At 47.7% G+C, this 21,225-nt stretch overlaps 1 protein-coding gene and 1 long non-coding RNA gene across 2 annotated transcripts; both read left to right on the forward strand.

The window, feature by feature from the left end:
• The first annotated feature begins 216 nt into the window (after window positions 1-216).
• Window positions 217-7,707, forward strand: LOC140503457 (uncharacterized). Its single transcript, XR_011966795.1, has 3 exons — window positions 217-388; window positions 4,808-4,976; window positions 7,369-7,707. It is a non-coding gene; the product is annotated as an uncharacterized lncRNA (long non-coding RNA).
• A 12,390-nt stretch (window positions 7,708-20,097) lies between these two features.
• NDUFA3 (NADH:ubiquinone oxidoreductase subunit A3) lies at window positions 20,098-21,194 on the forward strand. Its single transcript, XM_072607496.1, has 4 exons — window positions 20,098-20,337; window positions 20,596-20,670; window positions 20,821-20,898; window positions 21,059-21,194. Exons 1-4 carry the CDS (start codon window positions 20,193-20,195, stop codon window positions 21,148-21,150), a joined length of 390 nt encoding a protein of 129 aa, XP_072463597.1. The 5' UTR covers window positions 20,098-20,192; the 3' UTR covers window positions 21,151-21,194.
• The last annotated feature ends 31 nt before the right edge of the window (window positions 21,195-21,225 follow it).

Raw genomic sequence — 21,225 nt, forward strand, 5'->3', positions numbered from 1 at the left:
AGTAGAGTGAAATGGCCCTGAGGACACTGTATCATTTGCCCCTGGTCTGATGCTAGAAGTTGTTTGTTGACTGAACATGTTCTACATCCCCTTCCCTGGTTCCAGGGAGCCCCTCCCTTTACTCTTCTCACTGTCCTCTGACACAGAGACCAAGTTCCCTTAGTGAGGGTGTTACATCACAGGGAGGGGGGCAGGGTAGGGGTGCTGCACTTCTGGTCCAGACGTCCAGGCAGCATTTTTCTTGGCTCCCTCTGTCTGCTCCAGACGCCTGCCAGCAGGATCCCCAGGGTAATGCAGGCCACATCCGGAGGAGACATAAGGCCTGACCCACTGGGAGCTTGAAACACCAGAAACAGCAGCTTGAACTTCTTAGCTTCTGTGCCCAGAGGTAAGGTTGGCCCCTGTGGCTTCCCGGCAGGGGGAGAGGAGAAGAGAAGGGACCCATCAACCCTTTCACCCTCTGGTGATCTCATCATGTTATTAATTATGCCAGCATTTTAATAAATGGATGGTCATTTGACCATCTCTCTCTTAGACCAGAAACAATTATGGCAGGAGCTAGGCCAACGTTGGCACCTGGGATGTTTGGACTGCCTTCGTTGTGTGTGGGAGGGTTCTAGGGGCTCATTCTACAGAAGAGGAAACTGAGGCTCAGAGAAGAGACACAGCAAGTCAAGAGGGCACAACTGTCAGACTTAGACTTCAATGTCTTAGAGAAACGTCTGTGGTCCCTCACCTCCTTGGGGGTGCCTGGAGGCACATACCCTCATTCCCCATAATCTACCTCTCAGAACCCCTGGGAGCCCTCAGCTGAGAGGCTCTTGTCCTCTGGGCTTCCTTGGAGCCAGGCCTGGAGTTGGGAGTCTTAGGCTCAGGGAAAGTGGAAAAGCCTGGGGCGTAGATGGCCAAGGCAAGATGGGACTGGCTTGAATAAGTGTGAGAATGTGGGGGCTGACATTGAGAAAATATTGGCCAAGTGGATATAATGTTGGGGTATCCTGGGGGCCCAGGGCCCTGGGACAGTAAGAGAGTGCTGGGGATCTGGGGACAGAGGGAGATCACTGTGGGCCAGGTTTACTCATCAGAGCAAGGGAGAAGTTAGACATATAACAGTGATTCACTCCAGCATGGGAAGTGGTTACAGGGTGGTTTGCTGTGGTCTGCTCCCGACTTCCCATGGTGACCCTCAGGGTGGTTACCACCTCTCTGTGCCTAGTGCACTCTGTGTGGCATCAAAGGGTCACCTCCTCCCCCCTGAAGAATCCCAGGGCTGGGCAAGATAGAGGAGGACCTAAAACTGATGCTTGGAGCAGAAGGAAACCAGAGAGTAAAAGGGAAGTCTGTATGCATCTCACCTGAATGTCCAGTTCTGAGTTCTGCATCCATCTTCCCATGCCTATCCTGCTTCTGGAGCCACTGCTGGGCACTGGCAGACCCTTCTTCTTGGTCTGACCTTTGCAGCTCCCATGCCAGGGAGCCAGTCAGGGTCCCTAACCCCAGCAGCAGAGAGTTTTTATCCCTTCAGAGGACCCATGGCCATGAGAACCTGAATTCTGACACCACCATGCAAACTTTGTGACTCATATCTGCAGGGCATCAGCCATATCCTCCAGCTGTCCTGATGTCCCTTGGTCCATTCTGACCATGATAATCTGTTTCTCTCCCAATCACATGTGCTTTCCCCTTTCCCCTGTGATTCCTGCCCAAAGGAATGCTTATGATCTTATCATCAAGCAAAGGCTCTTAGGATTTTAGAGTTAGAGGGGAGAGAATAAACATTTATTAAATGCTTACTATGTGGCAGGCCCTGTGCTAAACACTTTACAAATATCTCATTTAATACTCATAATAACCCTGAGTGGAAGATGCCATTATTATCACTATTGGGACAGGGGAGGAAACTGAGGCAGACAGAAGATAGGTGATTTGCTCAGTGTCTGAAGCTATATTTGAACTCAGGCCTTCCTAACTCCTTGTCCTTGAGTCATCTAGTTGGAGGAGACCCTGTGAGGACCACTGTCCCCTGCACAGACCCCATGAACCCTGGGGCCTCTTCTACCCAAAGACTCTCCTGGTCTCTAGGCTTTCCTAGGTTAGTGCCTTGAGCATTGTCTGAGGATAGTTGGGAAGGATGATATAATAGCATCGTAGATTTAAGAAGGGAAAGGCCCATCTTTGGGACTTTGAGGAGAATGAGGCCCAGAGGAAAAGACTAGTGAGCTTAGGAAGCTGCAGGCTCCCACAGAGTGGGAGGCCCAGAGGATTGGCACTGTCAGGAATATTAGAGGTCTAATCTAGCCCCTGGGAACTAGGGTTAGGTTTAGCAACAGATGGGAAAACTGAGGTTTAGAGAGTGAGAAGACTTGTCCCAGGCTACCCCTAGACCCATGCCTGCAGACCCAGGGAGCAGTATCATCCTGGGTTCCATGAAAGTTGGGTGGGGAGCGCTGGGTGTCATGGCTAGTGAAAGCAGGTGCCAAGACAGTTCAGACACAGTGTGGCAGGGCCTGAACTGAAGGGAAAATGACTCCATAGAGGTATATAAGCTCTCCAAAATGGAATTCTCTAATTTTGATGGACTCACAGTAAGACGTACAAAGCCGGATTCAATCCCAGCATGGCCCTTGGCTATCTGTGACCTTGGACCAGTCCTTTGCCCTGAGCCTTGATAACTACCCAGAGTCCCCATAGGTAAAGTGCTTGGCGTCCAGAATCAGAGATGTCTAGACTCCCCTGGCAGGAAGGGGTCTCAGGGACCACCTAATCTCCCCATCCCCAGAATATAAATCCCTTATGCAGTTCCTGACTAATGGCCACTCAGATTCTGTCTGAAGGTGTTCAGTGAGGACCACAGAGGCTGAGGAAGACCCATGTCTGTGCTGTCCTCACTTAGGATGGCTCATTTTTCATCAAGCTAAATTCAATCCCTCTAGGATGTTAAAGCATGATAAGAAACAGAGGACTCTGCTGTGTGGAGGAGGCCAGACTTTGGTGAAGACCTGGGGCCCTGGAAACCTTCCCTGGAGGGAGGCAGATGGAGTGGCTTTTGTGAGCCTGCCTGAAGGAACCCTCTCTAGGATGAGGGCAGGGAGTTGGCCAAAGCTGGAAGCCAGACCAAGAGAGGGAGGATTGATTCAGGGCAGGAGGACCATCCTCATCTCTGAGCATCCAGAGCTCTAGGGCATCTCTGGACTGAGATGTTGGCAGAGGTACTGCTCAGTGATGTCCTCTATGGTGTATTTGAAGGAGAAGGCTGTCTCATTTAGGGACAGGGGCACAACTGGATGGTCCCTGTGCCCCACATTCTTCTCCTTTTCTGGGTGGTAGGTGCTGACCCCAGGATGGGGGGGGGTGGCACCACAAGGTCACTGTTTCTCCATGAGGGATGGCAGAGTCTAGTAGGAGGCTCTGGGGAGGGTATTAGAGTCCAGAGAACCAAACCATACTTCTCTCCTGCCTATCCCACCCCAAGATGTCTGCCCCCCAACTCAGCATCAGCCCCAGCAGACCATCCTCCCCTTTCTGATATCCTTCCAGCCTTAGAGGAACAGCAAAGTTCTTAGACTTTGGCTACCAAAGCTAGAAAGGACTTTGGATATCATTGACTCCAGTATCTCTTAAGTGGCAGAGGAGGAAACTGAGGCACACAATGGGAAACACACTAGACCAGAGTCATGCAGAAAACCAAGGGGAAAGCTTTCTGTCTCCAGCATCACCACTTACCTGTTCTCCCAAGCTCAGAGCCTTGGATGCATCAGGAAACAAGGTGCCTTCCTGCCACCATTCTGTGCCCCTGCCAATCTAACCCTTCATAAGGTGCCTGTGAAGACTTAGGTAGCTTCCTGTGAGCAGGGATACAGCCAAGCAGATGGAGTGGTAGGTTCAGCATCAGGAGACCTAAATTCAGATCCCACCTCAGACACTCACTAGCCATCTCTCGTTTTCGTGTTATAAATGTGCTCAGGAGGCCTCAGTTTTCTCTCAGCTTCAGTTTCCTCATCTGTAAATTAAAGGAATTGTACCAGATTAGCTCCAAAGTCCATTTCAGCTCTAACGTCTGACTCTGAACAAGGCAGTCAGTAAACTGGCAGATCAGTTGATGGAGCCTGTGGGATCCCTGATGAAGCTAAGCACACTCTCACCCCTCGGCATACCATGGTGGGCTCTGAAATATCTCTCATCCCTTAAAGCCCCACTCATATGCTACCACCTCTGGGCAGGTTACTGTGATTCTGCAGTTCAGAGACCTTTCTCCACTATTGTGCTCTTGTCCTCCTTTTTATCATCACAGAGGTGGCCTCCAGGTCTTCAGTGTGAGGGACCCCTCCCCCAACATGGAGATGTTCTCTCAGGAGTTTGAGATGTCACTATTCAGAGATCAGAGATGCTGGAAAGTTTGCCATTTCTTTCTCCAGCTCATTTAACAGGTGAGGAAACTGAGGCAAACAGGGCAAAGTGACTTGCCCAGGGTCATGTAGCTACTAAGTGTCTGAGGCTGAACTTGAACTCAGGGAGATGAGCCTTCCTGACTCCAGGCCCAGCGCTCAATCCAACTCCCTAAAAGACCCTGGTTCTAATCCAGGCTCTTCCACTTGCTACCTAGGTGACCTTAGGTGAGTTTCTTCCCTTCTCTGGGACTTGTTTTTCTTCCCCTGTAAAATGGACTTGAACTAGCGGATTTCTGAAGTCCCTTCTAGCTCTGAATCCTACTGTGACTAGCAGGGTGGAGACGAGGTGAGTACAGCTGGTGTCATGGTCACATCCATAACCACTGACCTCTCCCTCCTTCTCTGGGCTTTCTTCCAAGTGCAGAGAATCCACCTGGTTGGGAAGTGATCAGCTGACCAACTAGAAAGAGGATGTTACATATACATTGTCCACTGGGTGTCGCTCTACTCCAGCTACTGGTCAAGGATGCGTGGGGAAGCAGGGAGAGGTCTCTCTCACTCTTAGGCAAGAGCTGTCCACCTGCACAGGTGAGCATGGGTAATCTCCCTAGAGAGCCGGATTCGAAATTTGTTCCAGGAGTATCACTCAAAAGAGGGATCTCTGGAAATCTTTGCAGTGCTCCAACTCACACTGTCCTCCCAGTCTGGAAAACTGCCTGCAATGACTCTGCACCCCTGGTCTTTGTAGAGATGGGGAATAGGGAGATGCATTGGAAGATGTAGGGAAACTGAGGCGGCCTGGAGGGAGCCAAACCCAGCAAGAGATTTATACGGTGATCCCTTAAATGGAAACAAGAAACCGAAAAAGCCTCAATGGGGTGGAATCCTAAGGAGAGAGCAGGGTCTGGAGGGATGGATGAGAAAATGGGTCCCTTCTTGCTTTTTTGTAAAAGGGGCAGTGATGGGGGCAGAGCTTGGCATGAATTGTCAGACCAGAAAAGATTTGGCTAGTTATGATGAACTGTTATCTCTCTCTCTCTCTCTCTTTCCCTCTCCCCCTCCTTCTCCTTCCCTTCTCTCTCTCTACCCCTCAATCTCTCTCTCCCTCTCTTTTTGTCTCCCACTCTCTCTCTCCTCCCTCCCTCTTTCTCTCTCCTCTCTTTCTCTCTCCCCCTCTCTCCCCCGCTCTCTTTCTCTCTCTTCCTCTCCCTCTCTCTCTCTCTCCCCCCTCCCTCTTTCTCTCTCCTTCTCTCTCCCCTTCTCTCCCCCACTCTCTTTCTCTCCCTTCTCTCCCTTCCCTCTCTCCCTTTTTGTTTGTTACTGTAATGGTTCTCTGAGGAGGGGTAAGTGAGGGATCTCTATGGAAAGGAAGGTGATGTAAATGCACTGGGAAGCACTGGGCAGGATGCTTCCTGATGCACCGATTCCCTCTACTTTCCAATTTAATTTATGGCCCATGTCAGCCATCGGTTGACAAACATTTTAAAAGCTGCTACTGTGTCCACTGTCCTAAGCCCTGAAGACAGGTTTAAAAAGAAAAGGCAACCCTTCCGAACAAACACTCCTGTAACAGTAAGGACCCTGACATACACAGGGGGCCCTGCTATCACAGGTTCTTTGATCTACTTCTCTAAAATGAAAGGTTTTTAAATAGGTTTAAAAAGGTTTTAAAATAAAGGGTTAACAGTCCCTTTAATCAAGCACTTATCATTCACTTAGTTCAGAAAAAAGTCAGCACCCTGAACTTCAGAGAAAATACAGAGAAATCAAAGGTCAACAAACACGCTTCCAAATGTCTGACAGATCAACAGACAGATCCAGCTGTCTGACCATAGTTACCAGAGAGCGAAGCACCAACATCTGGGTTTTCAAAGGGGGATGGGGGACTCCTTAGCGGCTTCCCAGCGTCTATCTGACCAAACAAACACTTCCAGTCAGTAACCCCAAAGTAAAACTGCACCTGAGAGTCTTTATATACTTTTTAGAGCCAGAGGGTATCACAACCCTGGAGAACCAGAGCCTCGTTAACAAAAGGTGTGGGCCTTCCTACAAATCTTCCCAGGTCCATTAATGGGTGGGGAAGATATTCAATCGTATTAAAATAATTAACAATACAAATACATATACTGTTTCTAGTTAAAGAAACTCTTGTTTCTGTATTTTACTCCTAGTAAAGACTCTTGGTTGATAAAGGCGAGATTCAATCAGAGACACTTTATAATAAAACAAAAACAGCAAAAGTTGTTTGTAATGTTGCTTAACATTACAACTCCCTAGCCTCAAGGAGCTCCCAGCCTAATCAGGGAGTCTACATGGGAACAATAAGGGACAAAGCAGGGGTAAATGGGACACAGTGGAAATCTCAAAGGGTCTAGCATTAAAGGAGGTCAGGAAGGGCCTTCGGTGGAAGGTGGGATTTTAGCTGGAACTGGAAGGAAGCCAGAGAGGCCACAGATGGAGATGAGGAGGGAGAGAATTCCAGGAGAGGCGCATGGACAGAGAAAATATCGGGAGATTTTTCTGGGAGAAGGCCAGTGTCTCTGGACTAGAGTTAGTGGGTATGGAGGTGATGGGTGGGGTGGGGCTAGGTTGTGAAGATGGCTTTGAATGTGAAGCAGAGGAGTATCTGACCCTGAAGATGTTGGGAGCTGGTGGAATTGCTTGGAGGAGGGACACCAGTGACATGGTCAGACCTAGACTTTAGTCAGTCACTTTGGTATCTGAGTAGGGGATGGCCCGGGGTAGGGAGAAACCTGAGGCTGGCAAACCCTCCATCAGGTTACTGCAATAGTCCAAAGTGTCGGAGGAGAGGAGGGGGTGTGTTTGAGAGGTATTAGAATGGCTATGGAGACAACAGTTTGGCAATGGAAGATTAATCACGGGAAGAGGAGGGGGAAGAGAACAGATGAGGCAAGGTGCGCAAGGTGTTCATAGGTTAACCTCAGGACAGATGTGCATCTCTACCTTCTTTTCCATTTAGGAAATTTGAAACCAATCACTGACTGAATTGGAAAGGTGCTTTGTATTGGCGGGTGAAGAATGTCCATACCTCTAGTGGCCCTTACAAGAAGCCAGCTTGCCAGCCCTGGCCTCAGTCAAGGGGGACTCACTCTCCAAGGAGACACAAGATGGAAAGACCTGTGGGATGGGTCTGAGAACCTGCTGGGGAGCGTGGTTGGAAAGCCTTTCCCTTTCTTACCGTTGTGATTCACCAGACACAGCTTCTGGGAGACAGGACAACCAAGCCTCCATTTGGGATGTGAGGATGAAGCCAGTATCCTGCAGTACCAGCTGCTATAAATACTTTTGTACAAATACATCCTTTCCTGTTTTCTTTGATCTCTTTGGGATACAGAGCTATCAGTGGCACTGCTGGGTCAAAGTTTATGCACAGTTTGATATCGCTTTGGTTAGAGTTCCAAATTGCTCTCCAGAATGGTGGGATCAGTTTCTAACTCCACCAACAAGGCATCAGTGGGACGTTGCACCATAGTGCCTCCAGTGTCTGGCCAGGGCAGCGACTGAGCTGATCTTGTGGGGGAAACCGAGGCCAATGGCAGGACCCCTCCAGTTCCCTCCCACCTTGCCTGGCTCCCCATCTCCCTGGGGCTTCAACTTGACTAGCACTATGGGGCGCTCCCTCTGCATCCTGCTCTGGCTTAGTGAATCCTAGGGATTTGCTGGGCATTCCCCCCATGTTCCCCTCCTGCAGTACCAGGGGGTACCTCCAGGGAGGGGGCAGCTGGGTGGGGGGCACAGGTGTGCATGGAGGACTGTGTGAAGGGGAGATCTGACTTTCAGGGGGCTTCTCTTGAAGGGCTGTCTGGGTCAGAGCTGGAGTCAGTCCACATGAGTTGGTGAGTCCTTGGCACTAGCAGCCCCTGTTCTCCTCCCAACGGCAGGGTGAGGAGGGGGCTCTCCTGGAGCCCCCATCCCTGCCCCTCTTCCCAAACAGTGTCTAGCCAGTCGGTCCTGTGGATTGCTCTCTCCTCACTGGCCCAGAGGGTGACCCTGCACTGCTCAGCCCCAGTCCCGGCTGACCTGTACTGGCTGGAGAAAGAGGGTGCCCTGATGACCTTATTTGGAATCAGGTCTCCTTTCTCATCCAGGACACCTCAGCCAGGCTCTACACCTGCTACTTACTCAGCAAGGCCCTCTGGTCCAGGCCCAGCTTCCCTGCAGTGCTGGTGGTGACAGCCCAAGAGCCCCTCCCAGGAGGCCCTGAGGCTGGTTCCCATGAGGCTCCCTGGGGGCCCCCTTCTCTGGTACCCTAGGGGAGTCAGGCCCTGCGTGGATCCCTGGGGGGCCTGCAGGGAAAGAGGGCCCCTCCCTGTGCTCCCAGCTCAGGCTGGCTCATCTTTCTGACAGGACTGTACATCCATGCCTTCTGGGCAGAGCGGTGTGCCAGTCTCACCTGGGTTTCCAAGGGTTTGCTGTGGTCAGGGAAAGAAAGGAAGGGCAACAGTTCCCCTAGGAGCTTCAGAATCCAGCCAGTGACCAATGTCAATGAGGGGGCTTAGCAGTGCACCTCCCCCACCACCCATCCCTTGGGTCTAACCCCAGCAAGCTGCTGATGCTGAAGGTGACAGGTGAGACACCATCTCCCTGCCAGGACCCTGGGAGGGGAAGCGACCTGCTGAGGCCTCTCACAGAGGTGACCCCAGCTTCAGAGCACTGAGACCTTTGGGACAGAAGAAACTGACTTTTGCCACTAAGCACTGGGTACCCCTGGGCTAGTTCTTCCTATCTTTAAAATGGGTGTGGGGATGACTGGAGAAGGGACCTTGGACTGGCCACTTTCCTCCTCTGTGCTTCAGTTCTCCTTTCCATTCAAGGCTGGGCCCTCTCAGCTCTAGTTCCTTTGCCCCCCACCCTGTGAAATGAGGGGGTGGGTGCATGAGAACTGCGATCTGGTCTTACCCCAGGCCCTGTCATCTCTCCCATCATCTTCTTCAGTCTGGTCCAGACTGGCGGCCCAGTCTGTGGTTCTTCAGAGGGTTGGTGGCCAGATCTTGCTCAGGTGGTGGTGATGGGAACCTCCTTGAACTCCCCTGGAATCTTCACACTTAATCTGGCCTTTCACACTCAAATCTGTTACCCTTAACCTAACCTGGCCCATCCTTGATTACTTCCCACCCAAGCCCTCCATTGTCTGATCCTCACATATTGCCTCCAAGTGTTTCCCACCCTTGATCACATCACTAGTTACCCCCGTCTCATCAAGATCCTCCTTAGACTCTCTTCCCAGACTACTAGACCACCTCTAGATGTTTCCCATGGTCCTTCTCACCTCCATGAAGGCCCTCAGATTCAATCCAGCTCAGACTCTGTCTAGCTGAGATTCTATCTGGCCTGCTTGTTAAATATAATCGTGACAATTGCTTAGGCTGTCTAAGAGTCAACCCAATATGGTGAATCTTTAACAAACTTTGCTTTACTTTGGTTGAAAGAAGGCTAGAGTTGGATTCATTTGAGCAGGATCCGGCATGTCAGTATTTTGGGGTCCCTCCCAGCACCACTAACCTCAACAGTAGTACAGGAGGAAGCAGCTGGGGACTAGGGAGGCCCCAGTGCGAGCCCCAGCTGACCCAGTCCAGCTCCTGGAACAGGGAATAAAAGGTCAAGATCCAGCTCAAGTGGCCTCTGTTGTTGCAGTGTGGGGTCAGCAGGAGAGAGGGGCAGGCCTCCCTGTTCCCCACTGGCTTCTGCCTTCCTCCACCTCTCCGGGACCAGCAGGCTACATCCCTGGGACCCTTGCCTCTCTCTGCGTCCACATCTCTTAGCTCTGTGTCCAGATTCTCCTGTGGCCTGCAGGACACTATCCCTGAACAGTCACCCCCTGACCGCCCTCCCCCTTCATATTGTTCTGCCTCTGTCCTCCTGGGTTCCTCACTGCTGTTTCTGGTCCCAGGGGTCCTCTCAAGCCTTCCTGCTCTGTACCCCATGTCTTCTCTGATTCCTTCCCCCACAAAGTCCCTCTAGAGGCACCCAGGTGACCCAGTACACAGAGGGGGCTGACCTGGAGTCTGGAAGAGTTACCTTCAAACTCCACTCAGACACCATCTGCATGACCTTGGGAAAGTCACAAGTACCTGCTGCCCCTTTTGTATCAATGAATGAATGAGAGAGTACACAGTAAGTGCTTACTACACGCTAGGCATCATGTTAGGATCTAGGTCAGTGGTTCTCAAACTTTTCCATCTCAGGACCCCTTATACTCTTAAAAAAATTATTGTGAACATGAAAGGGCTTTTTGGCTAATGTGGGTTTTATCTCTGTTGTTTACCGTATTAGAAACATAAACAGATATATTTTAATTTTTAAATAATTTATATTTGATATATTAAATATAATATACACAATAGGTTTACCAATTTCTATTTATTCACTTAAAATAACAACAATAAATCCACTACATGTTGACTTTTTAAATTTAAAAGACCCTTTAATTTCCAAATTTAAAAAAATCTGGGGAGAAAAATGGTATTGTGTCATGTATTTGTGTTAATCTCTTTAATGCCCAACTTCAAAAAAGCCAGCTGGATTTTTATATCTGCTTCTGCATTCATTCTGTGGCTATATTATATGTCACATGAAGAAAAGTCAGTCTCACATGGTTATATGGCTGGGAAAGGGAGAAGTATTTTAATAGGTAAATAATGTCTTCGTATTATTAGGAAAATGGTTTTGACCTTGCAGACTTTCTGAAAGGGTCCTCAGGACTTCTAAGGGTCTCTCAGATCACACTCTACAGATCCAGATCTAAGCAAGTCAGACAGGCCCTGCCTTCAAGATACTTACTTTCCAGTAGGGGAAGGTAGGGGATAAAGGGAGGGAGAGGTGGAAGGGGCTGGGAAAGAGAAGGGGAGACCAAAGACATGATTTGGGATGGCCAGGAAATGATGTGGAGGCCAGGTTCCTTGCAAGAGAAGGTGAACGCTCACCCAGGGCCCAAGACAGGGTCTCAGTTAAATTTGAGGAGGAGGAGAGGGAGGATCCTGGCTCATAAAATTATAGGGGTGTCAAGCAGAAGGAGATAAAAAAGGGTATAGAACACAGAGGTACAAAAATTATCGAGAGTAACTGCTGAAAGAGTAGAGACTGTCCCTGTCCTCCAAGAGCGCCCCATGTCAGGAACAGTAAGAATGGCTGAACTCTCCTGGGATGAATGGGAAGGAACATTCCTGCCCCAAAAGAAAGAGAAATGCGGGAAGATTTTCATGAACTGATGCAGACCGTGGAGGAGAACAGATCCAGGAAGATGGTTCCTACAACGATAACACAGTCCAGAGAAACAACTTTGAAAAACGCAGGGGCTCTGATGAATGAGAGCAGGGAGGATCTTCTGTTTCTTTTTGTGTCCCCAGCACTTATGACTGGCACACAGAAGGTGTTTAACAAATGTGTGTTGGCTGCGCTGAGCAACAGCCAATGATGCCAGAGGACTGGTGGTGTAGTGTGCTGTCCACCACTGTCAGAGGGGCAATGGATTCCTGGTGTGGAATGAGATGTTTTTAGACAAAGGACAAAGGCAGGCAGGTGACCTGGAGTCAAGAGTGCCTGAATCAAAATTCAGCCTCAGACACTAGCTGTGTGACCTCAGACAAGTCACTAAGTCCTGTTTACCTCAGTTTCTTCATCTGTAAAATGAGCTGGAGAAGGACATGGCAAACTGTTCTAGCATCTTTGCCAAGAAAAACCCAAATGCAATCAAGAGGAGTCTGACAGGATTGAAATGACACTAGAAAACAACCAAAGGAATTTCTAGGCCATGGAAACATGCTTATCTCCATTTCTTGGGTACATTTCTTTACATGTGCCATGGTACAAGGCTGTGTTGAAGTATTCCATCTGCACCGGGGACTTTCTGTAATCTTGGGACAACTTGGCTTGTTAATATATCAATATCTTTATCAGAATTCATTCCCTCAATGGGGACAAGACCTTCCGGTCTACTCTAATCAGAGGAAAATTTAAAAAAAAGAAATTGAAGGAATTAGAACAGGCAATAAGGAAACAAAGCTAGCACTTTTGCAGATGATATGATGGTATACTTAGAGAATCAACTAAAAAAACTACTTGAAATAATGAACAACTTTAGCAAAATTGCAGGATATAAAATTAACTCACATAAAGCAGTGGAATTTGTATGTATTAGTAACAAAGTCAAGCAGCAAGAAATAGAAAGAGAAGTTACTGTAAACAATATAAAATATTTGGGAGTCTATCTACCAAGACAAACCCAGGAACTATATGACCACAATTACAAAACACTTTTCACACAAATAAAATCAGATCCAAATAACTGGAAAAATATCATTTGCTTATGGGTAGACCAAGATTATGTAATAAAAATGACAATTCTGCCTAAGTTTATTTACTTATTTATTTTCATATGAATCAAACTACCAAAAAAGTATTTTATAGAGCTAGAAAAAAATATCAAAATTCATCTGGAAGAACAAAAGGGAATATCAAGGGAATTAATGAAAATAAATTCAAGGGAATGTGGCCCAGCCATACCAGATCTACAACTGTATTATAAAGCAGCAATCATCAAAACTTGGTATTGGCTAAGGAAATAGAGTGATGGATCAGTGGAATAGGTTAGGTACACAAGTCGCAGTAGTCAATGACTATACTAATCTACTGTTTGATAAACCCAAAGACTCCAGCTTCTGGATGATAACTCACTATTTGATAAAAATCTGCTGGGAAAATGGAAAATAGCATGGCAGAAACTAGGTATAGATCAACAACTTACGCTGTTTACCAAGATAAGGTCAAAATGGGTACATGATTTAGACATAAAGGCAAATTAGGAGAGCAAGGAATAGTTTACCTGTCAGATCTCTGGAAAAGGGAAGAATTTATGACCAAACCAGAGATAGAGAACATTATGAAATGCAAAATGGGTAGCTTAGATTATGTTAAATTAAAAAATGTTTTGCACAAAGGTAATGCAACCAAGATTGTTGTTATCCTTCGTTTTCAAAGAGGACCAAAAATGACATCACCATGATAAAGTGAAATTTCAGTGTGTCCGACTGTGGCTGATCAGACCAATATGAGCTCGGAATGCTCTGCCACAGATTGGGCACAGATAGTCCATGTGAACATTTGGGGTGGATACTCCAAATTTGAACATCCTACATTTACTTCATGCTGCCTCAATTCTGCTTTACTCAAAGAGCACAGCACCCTTTCTGATGTGTGCATGCCATGCTGAGTCTCCCATGTTGCACAGTCAAATCCAACATTCTTGAGACAGACCATTGGAGTTGCACTCTTTGAAGCCTAGTTTGAATGCTTGGCAGTTCAGCTTGAACAACCAAGATTAGAAGGAAATCAAAAAGCTGGGAAACAATTTTTACTGCTTGTGTTTCTGATAAGGGCCTCATTTCTCAAATATATAAAGAACTGAAATTTATAAGAATACAAGTTATTCCCCAATTGACAAATGGTCTAAGGATATGAACAGGCAGTTTTAAGATGAAGCAATTAAAGTTATCTACAATCATATGAAAAAATGCTCTAAATCACTATTGATTAGAGAGAACTCTGAGGTACCCCATCACACCTATCAGATTGGCTAATATGACAAAAAGGGGAAATGATAAATATTGGAGATGTGGGAAAAACAGAACACTAATGTATCACTGATGAAGTTGTGAACTGATCCAACCATTCTGGAGAGCAATTTGAAACTGTGCCCAAAGGGTTGTGCATACCTTTTGATCCAGCAATACCACTGCTGGGTCTATATCCCAAAGAGCTCATACAGATGGAAAAAGGTCCCACATGTACAAAAATATTCATAGCAGCACCCTTTGTGGTGGCCAAGAACTAGAAATTGAGGGGATGCCCATCAACTGGCAAATGGCTGAACAAATTGTGATATATGAATGTAATGGAACATGATTGTGTTATAAGAAAGGATGAGCACACAGATTTCAGAAGAACCTGGAAAGACTTGCATGAACTGATGCTGAGTAAAGTGAGCAGAGCCAGAACATTCTACACAATAACAGTAATGCTGTGTGACCAGCTTTGACAGACTTAGCTCTTCTCAGCAATATAATGATCTAAAACAATTCCAAAAGACCCGTGATGGAAAATGCTATCCACATGCAGAGAAAGAACTATGGAATCTGAATGCAGATTTGCCAGGCCTAGAGGCCTGAGGGCTACCCGAGTCTTACCTTACCTATCGCAGGTGTTCGGCTGGCCAAACCGGATAAACGTATGAGAGAAGAGACTTTCCAGAGTCAAACAAGGGTTAGGCTTTATTCAGGGTCTTGGTTACATGTGCAGGGGGAATTCTTCCTTAGGAGAGAGAGAGAAATCTCCCAAGGAGGCAAAGATCTTACAGTAAGAGAATGAAAGCAGAAGTGGAAGTGGGGAGAGAGGGGAGAGGGAAGAGTGAAGAGAGGAGAGAAGGAAGAGGGGCCTTCTGTCCTGTAAGGGCCCCTCAGAGCTAAGAGCGCCTTCAGGCTTTCCTGACCCTACTTAAGCTCTCCTGCCACATAGTTTGCACCTGAATACCGTACCTGTTAGATAACAATAGGTGTGCTCAGATCCGGGCCAATCTCAAGGGCGGGGATGCTCTCTCCCATCACTTTTCTCACGGGAAGAGGCGGAAATGCACGAGATATCCCGGTCTCACACCTCAATTCCCTGCTGTTCCCTGGGGGGCCTCATGAGAACTCTAAGGTTTAGAAGTCCTCACCTTTACCCGCCCGAGACTGTCCACATGGAACTGAGCTTACACCCCCAACACAGATTGAAGCATAATGTTTCCTCTCTCTTTTTAAAAACTTTCTTGTAGTCTTTCCCTTTTCTGATTCTGATTCTTCTTTCACAACATAACTAATGTGGAAATATATTTAATATGATTATACATGTATAGCCTATATTGGATTGCTTGCTGTCTTGGGGAATGGGGAGGGCAGGAAGAGAGGGAGAAAAAAATTTGAAACTCAATGTCTTATAAAAATGAATGTTGAAAATGATTTTTAAAAGTAATTGGAAAAAATATTAACATTTAATGTTATATTTCATATATTATATAATTTACATATCATATAATTAATATTAATAAATACATAAAATATTATTGTCAGGGGAAAAAGACTTCAGCAGCTCCAGAGCAACTAAATGCGTGCTGGAAAAAACATAAAATATGCATGTTTTTTCTTCACCATTGTACTCAAATTCATGAAACTCCATGTATATTGGTAATATAAAGCATATAATATTCATAAAAACAAATATAGAAGTTTTGAAAAAAAACCAAACCCTAACTCACAAACCTTTTTGGGGGGGTTGGAGGTGAGTGTGAATGTTTCAGTCTTTGAAGAAGATGCCTTGATCTTACAAGTTTTCCTGGACTTCTTGTGACAATGTTTTAGAATTAAAAAATGTTCATTCAACCCCTTGGTTTAAAAAGAAACCAGGAATTCCCTGCAATAGAAAAGTCACATTTCCAAACTGGGGCAATTGACTTTCTCTTTGATGTCATCCCTTTACATGATGGAGAAGTCTGAGCTAGAGCGATGGAAAATCAGGGGGAAAAAAACCCTCAAAATTGAGTTGAAGACTCTTTCCTCCTTATTCTAAGCACATTTCATGCTTTTACAAACTTTGTTCAGTCTTTGTTCCACTTTTCTTAACAACGACAAATTCTGCCATGCACACAAATCCACACACACCTCTGTGTGCACATGTGTTTTGACTCATGTGTCCCAGGAGGTGATGAGGCACAAGAAGGTGTCGTGTAGACTTCCTTGGCTCCTAGAAAGCTGACGTGCCAATTTCCAGGCCGGTTTGATGTATGTTTCCTGTAGCCCACTTGGGAATTTCAGTAGAATGTCATCAGACAGCCCATCTACCTCATTTTGAAACTGGCCATGGACAGTCTCTGTCGGGAGAAAAGTATATTGCTAAAGTAAACGTAAACAAGTAAATGGGTGGAGTGGTGTATATAAAGCGGAGGGAGGAAGGACTTGGTAGAATATGAACCAAAGTCTAAAATGTAGTGATATTTCCCTGCATTCATTTTTTTAAATAACTGTTTAGCTTCATGTCTTGTATTTCTCTCTCCAGCTTCTGCAGTTTCATAGTTGAACTTTTTAGCATCACGGGTGATCTCCCATTTGGAGGCAGTCCTGCCTTTCAAAATGTCAAATAAAACAGTGGACAAACTTAAAAGATATAACATAGTGTGTTGATTTCTCTTCATTAGTCTCTTTTACTGAACTTGGCCTAGAACATAAAAGTTTTGGAGTTTTTCAGCCAAATAAAAGCTGATTATTTTTTTGTTGTTGTCATGACTCTGAACAAGTTCATCCTGTATATCATTTGAGACAAGACGGGGGGGTCAGGGACAGGGGTTTACTTCTTTTGCAAGAATGTTTTAAAACATCTGTCAGATTTTATATTGTTTAATTACAATAAACTTATTTTTGAAGTAAAAAAGTTCGTTAGCCAAGACGACCTTTTACCAATTTTTGTATTGTCTTGCTCATGACGAGCGTATTTTCTTCATAACAGTTGTTTCTCCCACCCCATCTCCTTAAATTTGTGTTGTCCTCCCAATTTCTGGAAGCCTGAAATTGCCAGACTCTGTGGACAGACCTATAACATCTTCTCCAGCTGCTGGGTCCCTTTTATTTTCTGAGGATTAATTCAGCTATTTTGCAGCAAATTAGTTGGTCAGTTCGTATAATTTTATTTTTTAAAATCCTTTCACTTATGCTTCAGGAGAACTGATCCTGTTAGATTGTGAGTTTGAGTGGTTCTTGAAAGGCTTGAGTTTCCCACACCAAAAGCCATTGCAATATCTCTGACAGTCATTGATGTATACTCTTTAAGAGCTACAGCTTTTGCATATTTCCTAGGAGTGGTATCTACCCTTAAAAACCATGGAATTAAAAACACAATTAAAATGTTGTTGGTTGTTCAGTCATGTCTGACTCCTCATGACCCCATTTGGGGTTTCCTTGAGGAAGATACTGGAGTAGTTTGCCATATCCTTTTCCAGCTCATTTTACAGAAGAGGAAACTGAGGCTAACAGAGTTAAATGACTTGCCCAGGGTCATACAGCTGGTAAGTGTCTGAGGCCAGATCTGTGCTCAGGTTTTCCTGACTCTAAGCCTGGTGCTTTATCTGCTGCACCACCTAGCAACGTGCCTGGTACAAAGTCTAGATTTAATTAAAGAATTAAAGTACTGAGTTATTCTAGTGTCAGTAAAAACACACATCTATAAGCTGGAACCACGTCAAATGGAACCACGTCAAAATGATTACTTGTGCAGCTCAAGATACAGTGAGACTCCCCATTGTTGGCCCCTGGTTGGTCCATCTAAGCCCCTGCAATCATCCCCAAGGAGGGAATACCATGTGGGTCCTTTCAAACTTTCTCAGGCTAGGTAAGTCGTGTGTGTGTGTGTGTGTGTGTGTGTGCATGGGCTCTGTATACTCTTACTGAAGGTCATATAAAGTCCATAGCCCCCACTGGTGTGTTCCCACTCACTGGGAGTCTCCTCATCTCCAGGCTAGAAGTGCAGTGTTCATGCACTGGACATGGTAATCCTGCTACTGAATGACGTGGGCCCTTGGCCCTGATCTTTTTCTGGCAGGCTGGTTTGCCCTCTTCGGTCAGCTTGTCAATCCTCCCCTCCCAGTGAAGGAAGACTCTTACTGGTTTTAGCCCTGCTAGGGCACTGAACTCAATACCAGAGCGTGGGTTCAACCCTCCTCAGCAGCCCTAGCCTCCCCGACTGCAGGAGGTTACCGGTGGGCACCACTACAACCAGCACATCAAATATACAACAGTGTCCGAAACCTTACACGTGTTCAATGTAAGATCAATGCAGGAATGATTGAGACATCCTGGTCCCTTCACAAATCTTGGTCACAAGTGTGACCAAGGGACACAAATGTATGTTGCTCAAAACAGGAAGATGATAAATTTTGGAGATGTGGGACAGTTATAGCACTAATTCATTGTTGGTGGAGCTGTGAGCTAATCCAATTTGGAACTATGCCCAAAGGGCTACAGAAATGTGCATACCCTTTGACCCAGCAATATTGCTTCTGGGACTGTATCCCAAAGAGATCATAAAAATGGGAAGGGTCCTGATGAGGGCTGGAAAGGGGGTGTGAGACCCCCACAAAGACCGGGGTACCAGGGACAGGTCGTCTGGAGAAGAACTCACGAATTCAAGCATTGTTGAAGTCAAGGTAAAGATTTATTATGCTTTTCGGTGGGCAAGAGTTCTTAGGGAATCTGCAACCTTAAAGGGGTACAGGGAAAGTTTATGTAGGATATTCTATAGTATTACTTGTGCCAAATATGCTAAGTAGGTGTTTTGGGGTGGGATTAAGGAATGGTTAAGGAGTATATACTGCGCAGGTATTTTACCCAAAATTCATCGGGAAATAGCCCAAGGCGGGGCTGCCTGGAGGTATGGTTTTAGGCCTGAAATGTCCCTAAGTCAACCAACAGTGAGGGCTGGCTCAGAAAAACCAGGCTTCTCTCATCCATGTCTTGTGAGACAAGATTAAGTAAGGGAGTATAAGTATGTCCAAGTCTGGGATACATATAATTGGTCAGTGAGTAGTAAATGCCATTATGACCCAGTGCACACCCAGCTCAGGACACAGCTGGTTCAAACTAGTGAGTTCTACAGGTGCAACTGGCTACTGTAGCAGAAAGGGAGATAACAGTTCCTGCTGAGGCAGGCTATGTCTTTGGACTGGGGAGAAACTGCCTGAGATAGTATTTTGAGGCTAGGGAGAAAAGTGATTTTAGCATTGGGGCCTAAGTACATTCAACCCAGCACCCCATCAGTCCCACATGCACAAGAACACATATAGCAGCCCTCTTTGCGGTGGCCAAGAACTGGAAATGGAGGGGATGCCCATCCACTGGGGAAGAGCTCAACAAGCCGTGGTCTACGAATGTCCTGGAATGCTCTGGTGCTACAAGAAATGCCCAGCAGCTGCACTTGGAGAGGCCTGGGAGGACTTCAGGTAACTGACGAGAGCCAGGAGATACATAGTAACAGCCGCAGTGTGCAGGGCTGAACAAGCCGTGGTCTACGAATGTCCTGGAATGCTCTGGTGCTACAAGAAATGCCCAGCAGCTGCACTTGGAGAGGCCTGGGAGGACTTCAGGTAACTGACGAGAGCCAGGAGATACATAGTAACAACCGCTTTGTGCAGGGCTGAACAAGCCGTGGTCTACGAATGTCCTGGAATGCTCTGGTGCTACAAGAAATGCCCAGCAGCTGCACTTGGAGAGGCCTGGGAGGACTTCAGGTAACTGACGAGAGCCAGGAGATACATAGTAACAGCCGCAGTGTGCAGGGCTGCTCCGCATAGACCTGGCCCTTGGCAGCTAAAGCACCTAAAGCACCCCGCAGACTCTGCAGCCAGACTGCCGTCCACATCCTGGGAACGGCTTTGGAGTCGGAGCGCAGAACGAAGCAGAATCTTGTCCCTTGGTTACGTTTTGTTTTTTTCTCGTGGTTTCTCTGATCCGTTTTAATTCTTCTAGGCACCATGATTAACGTAAGATCGCATGCCGTCTAGGGAGGGGGGGGAATCTAAGACCTAGGCAAGTGACTGTCGAAAACTGAAAACAAATAAATTGATTAAAAACAAACAAAAACGAACGCGTGGCTGACTAGGGGTGCGTACGCTCTCTTTGAACCTGGGCTGGCAAGAAGGGGGCGGAGATTTCCCACCTCCCGGCCCCGCTCACTCTGTTCTCAAAACGCAGTTACCTATTGGTCCAAATGAGGGCAGAGAAAAAAATCCGGTGTGCAGATGCGCACGACGAAAGGGGCGCCTGTCAGGGAGGCACGCATGCGTCCTGCCTCCTACCGCCACAAATCCCAGCTGCCCCAGCGGTGACGGGGAAAGCGGCGAACATGGCGGGCAGTGAGTGCGGGTGTCCGCGGCCGGCAGGGGTTCGGGGGTCCGCGCGGTGGGGAGGGGTGGGCAGGGGCGGCGCGCACAGCCCCGGAGCGGGAGGTGGGGCCCGCGGGCCCCGAGCCGGGCGCAGTCAGAGGTCACGCGCGGGCAAGGGGGTGCTGCGTGGCCCCCACTGTAGGGGTCAAGATCGCGGACGGCGGGGTCAGGGGTCGCGGAGGGGTGAGGTCTAGCCGCGGCGGAGTTCAAAGGTCTGTTCCCTGCCAGGATGGGGCCGGTTCCTGAAGGAAGCCTGGGCCAAGGAGCCGGTGCTGACCGTGTCCTTCGCCATCGGCACCCTGGGTGAGCCGCGCTTCCCGGGCTGGGGAGGGTCAGCTGGGGTCAAGGTCACAGGCGGGGGGAGGGGCGGTCTTTGCCGGAGCTCGGGGCATGTGTGGTCCGACGGCCGCAGGGGGAAGGGATCCCCGGCCCTGATCCTGCCCCCCCTTGCAGCTCTGCTCGTGCCCACCCTCAGCCCCTCTACCAAGTACGCAGGCATGATCAACCGCGCGACCCCTTACAACTATCCCGGTGAGTGGTCTCCTTCCTTCTTCCCCACCCCTAGCTCCCCCTCGGAAGCGGGGGGGGGAGGGGATGCGAACGGGACCGCCGGCCCTCTGGAGGGAGGCACGGTGGGGGGGCCAGAAAGGGGACTGGCCACTGAGTCTCCTTCCTTCTTCCCCACCCCTAGTTCCTGTCCGAGATGATGGCAACATGCCTGACATCCCCAGTCACCCCCAGGATCCCCAGGGGCCTTCCCTCCAGTGGCTGAAGAATCTGTGAATCCTCCATGTTTCCCCTCCCCCAAATAAACGTTCTGTCTTCTCCTGGAGTCTCCAGAGGGGCTGCACGGGAGGC

This window comes from Notamacropus eugenii, chromosome 5 (assembly GCF_028372415.1).
Source record: "Notamacropus eugenii isolate mMacEug1 chromosome 5, mMacEug1.pri_v2, whole genome shotgun sequence".
Classification (NCBI taxonomy): Eukaryota; Metazoa; Chordata; class Mammalia; order Diprotodontia; family Macropodidae; genus Notamacropus; species Notamacropus eugenii.

Excerpts from the sequence above, each read along its gene's own strand:
- NDUFA3 (XM_072607496.1), top strand. The coding sequence starts at position 20,193 with ATGAGGGCAGAGAAAAAAATCCGGTGTGCAGATGCGCACGACGAAAGG. Across the intron at positions 20,338-20,595 it reads AGCGGCGAACATGGCGGGCA|GATGGGGCCGGTTCCTGAAG; the intron begins GTGAGTGCGGGT and ends GTTCCCTGCCAG. Across the intron at positions 20,899-21,058 it reads GACCCCTTACAACTATCCCG|TTCCTGTCCGAGATGATGGC; the intron begins GTGAGTGGTCTC and ends CCCCACCCCTAG.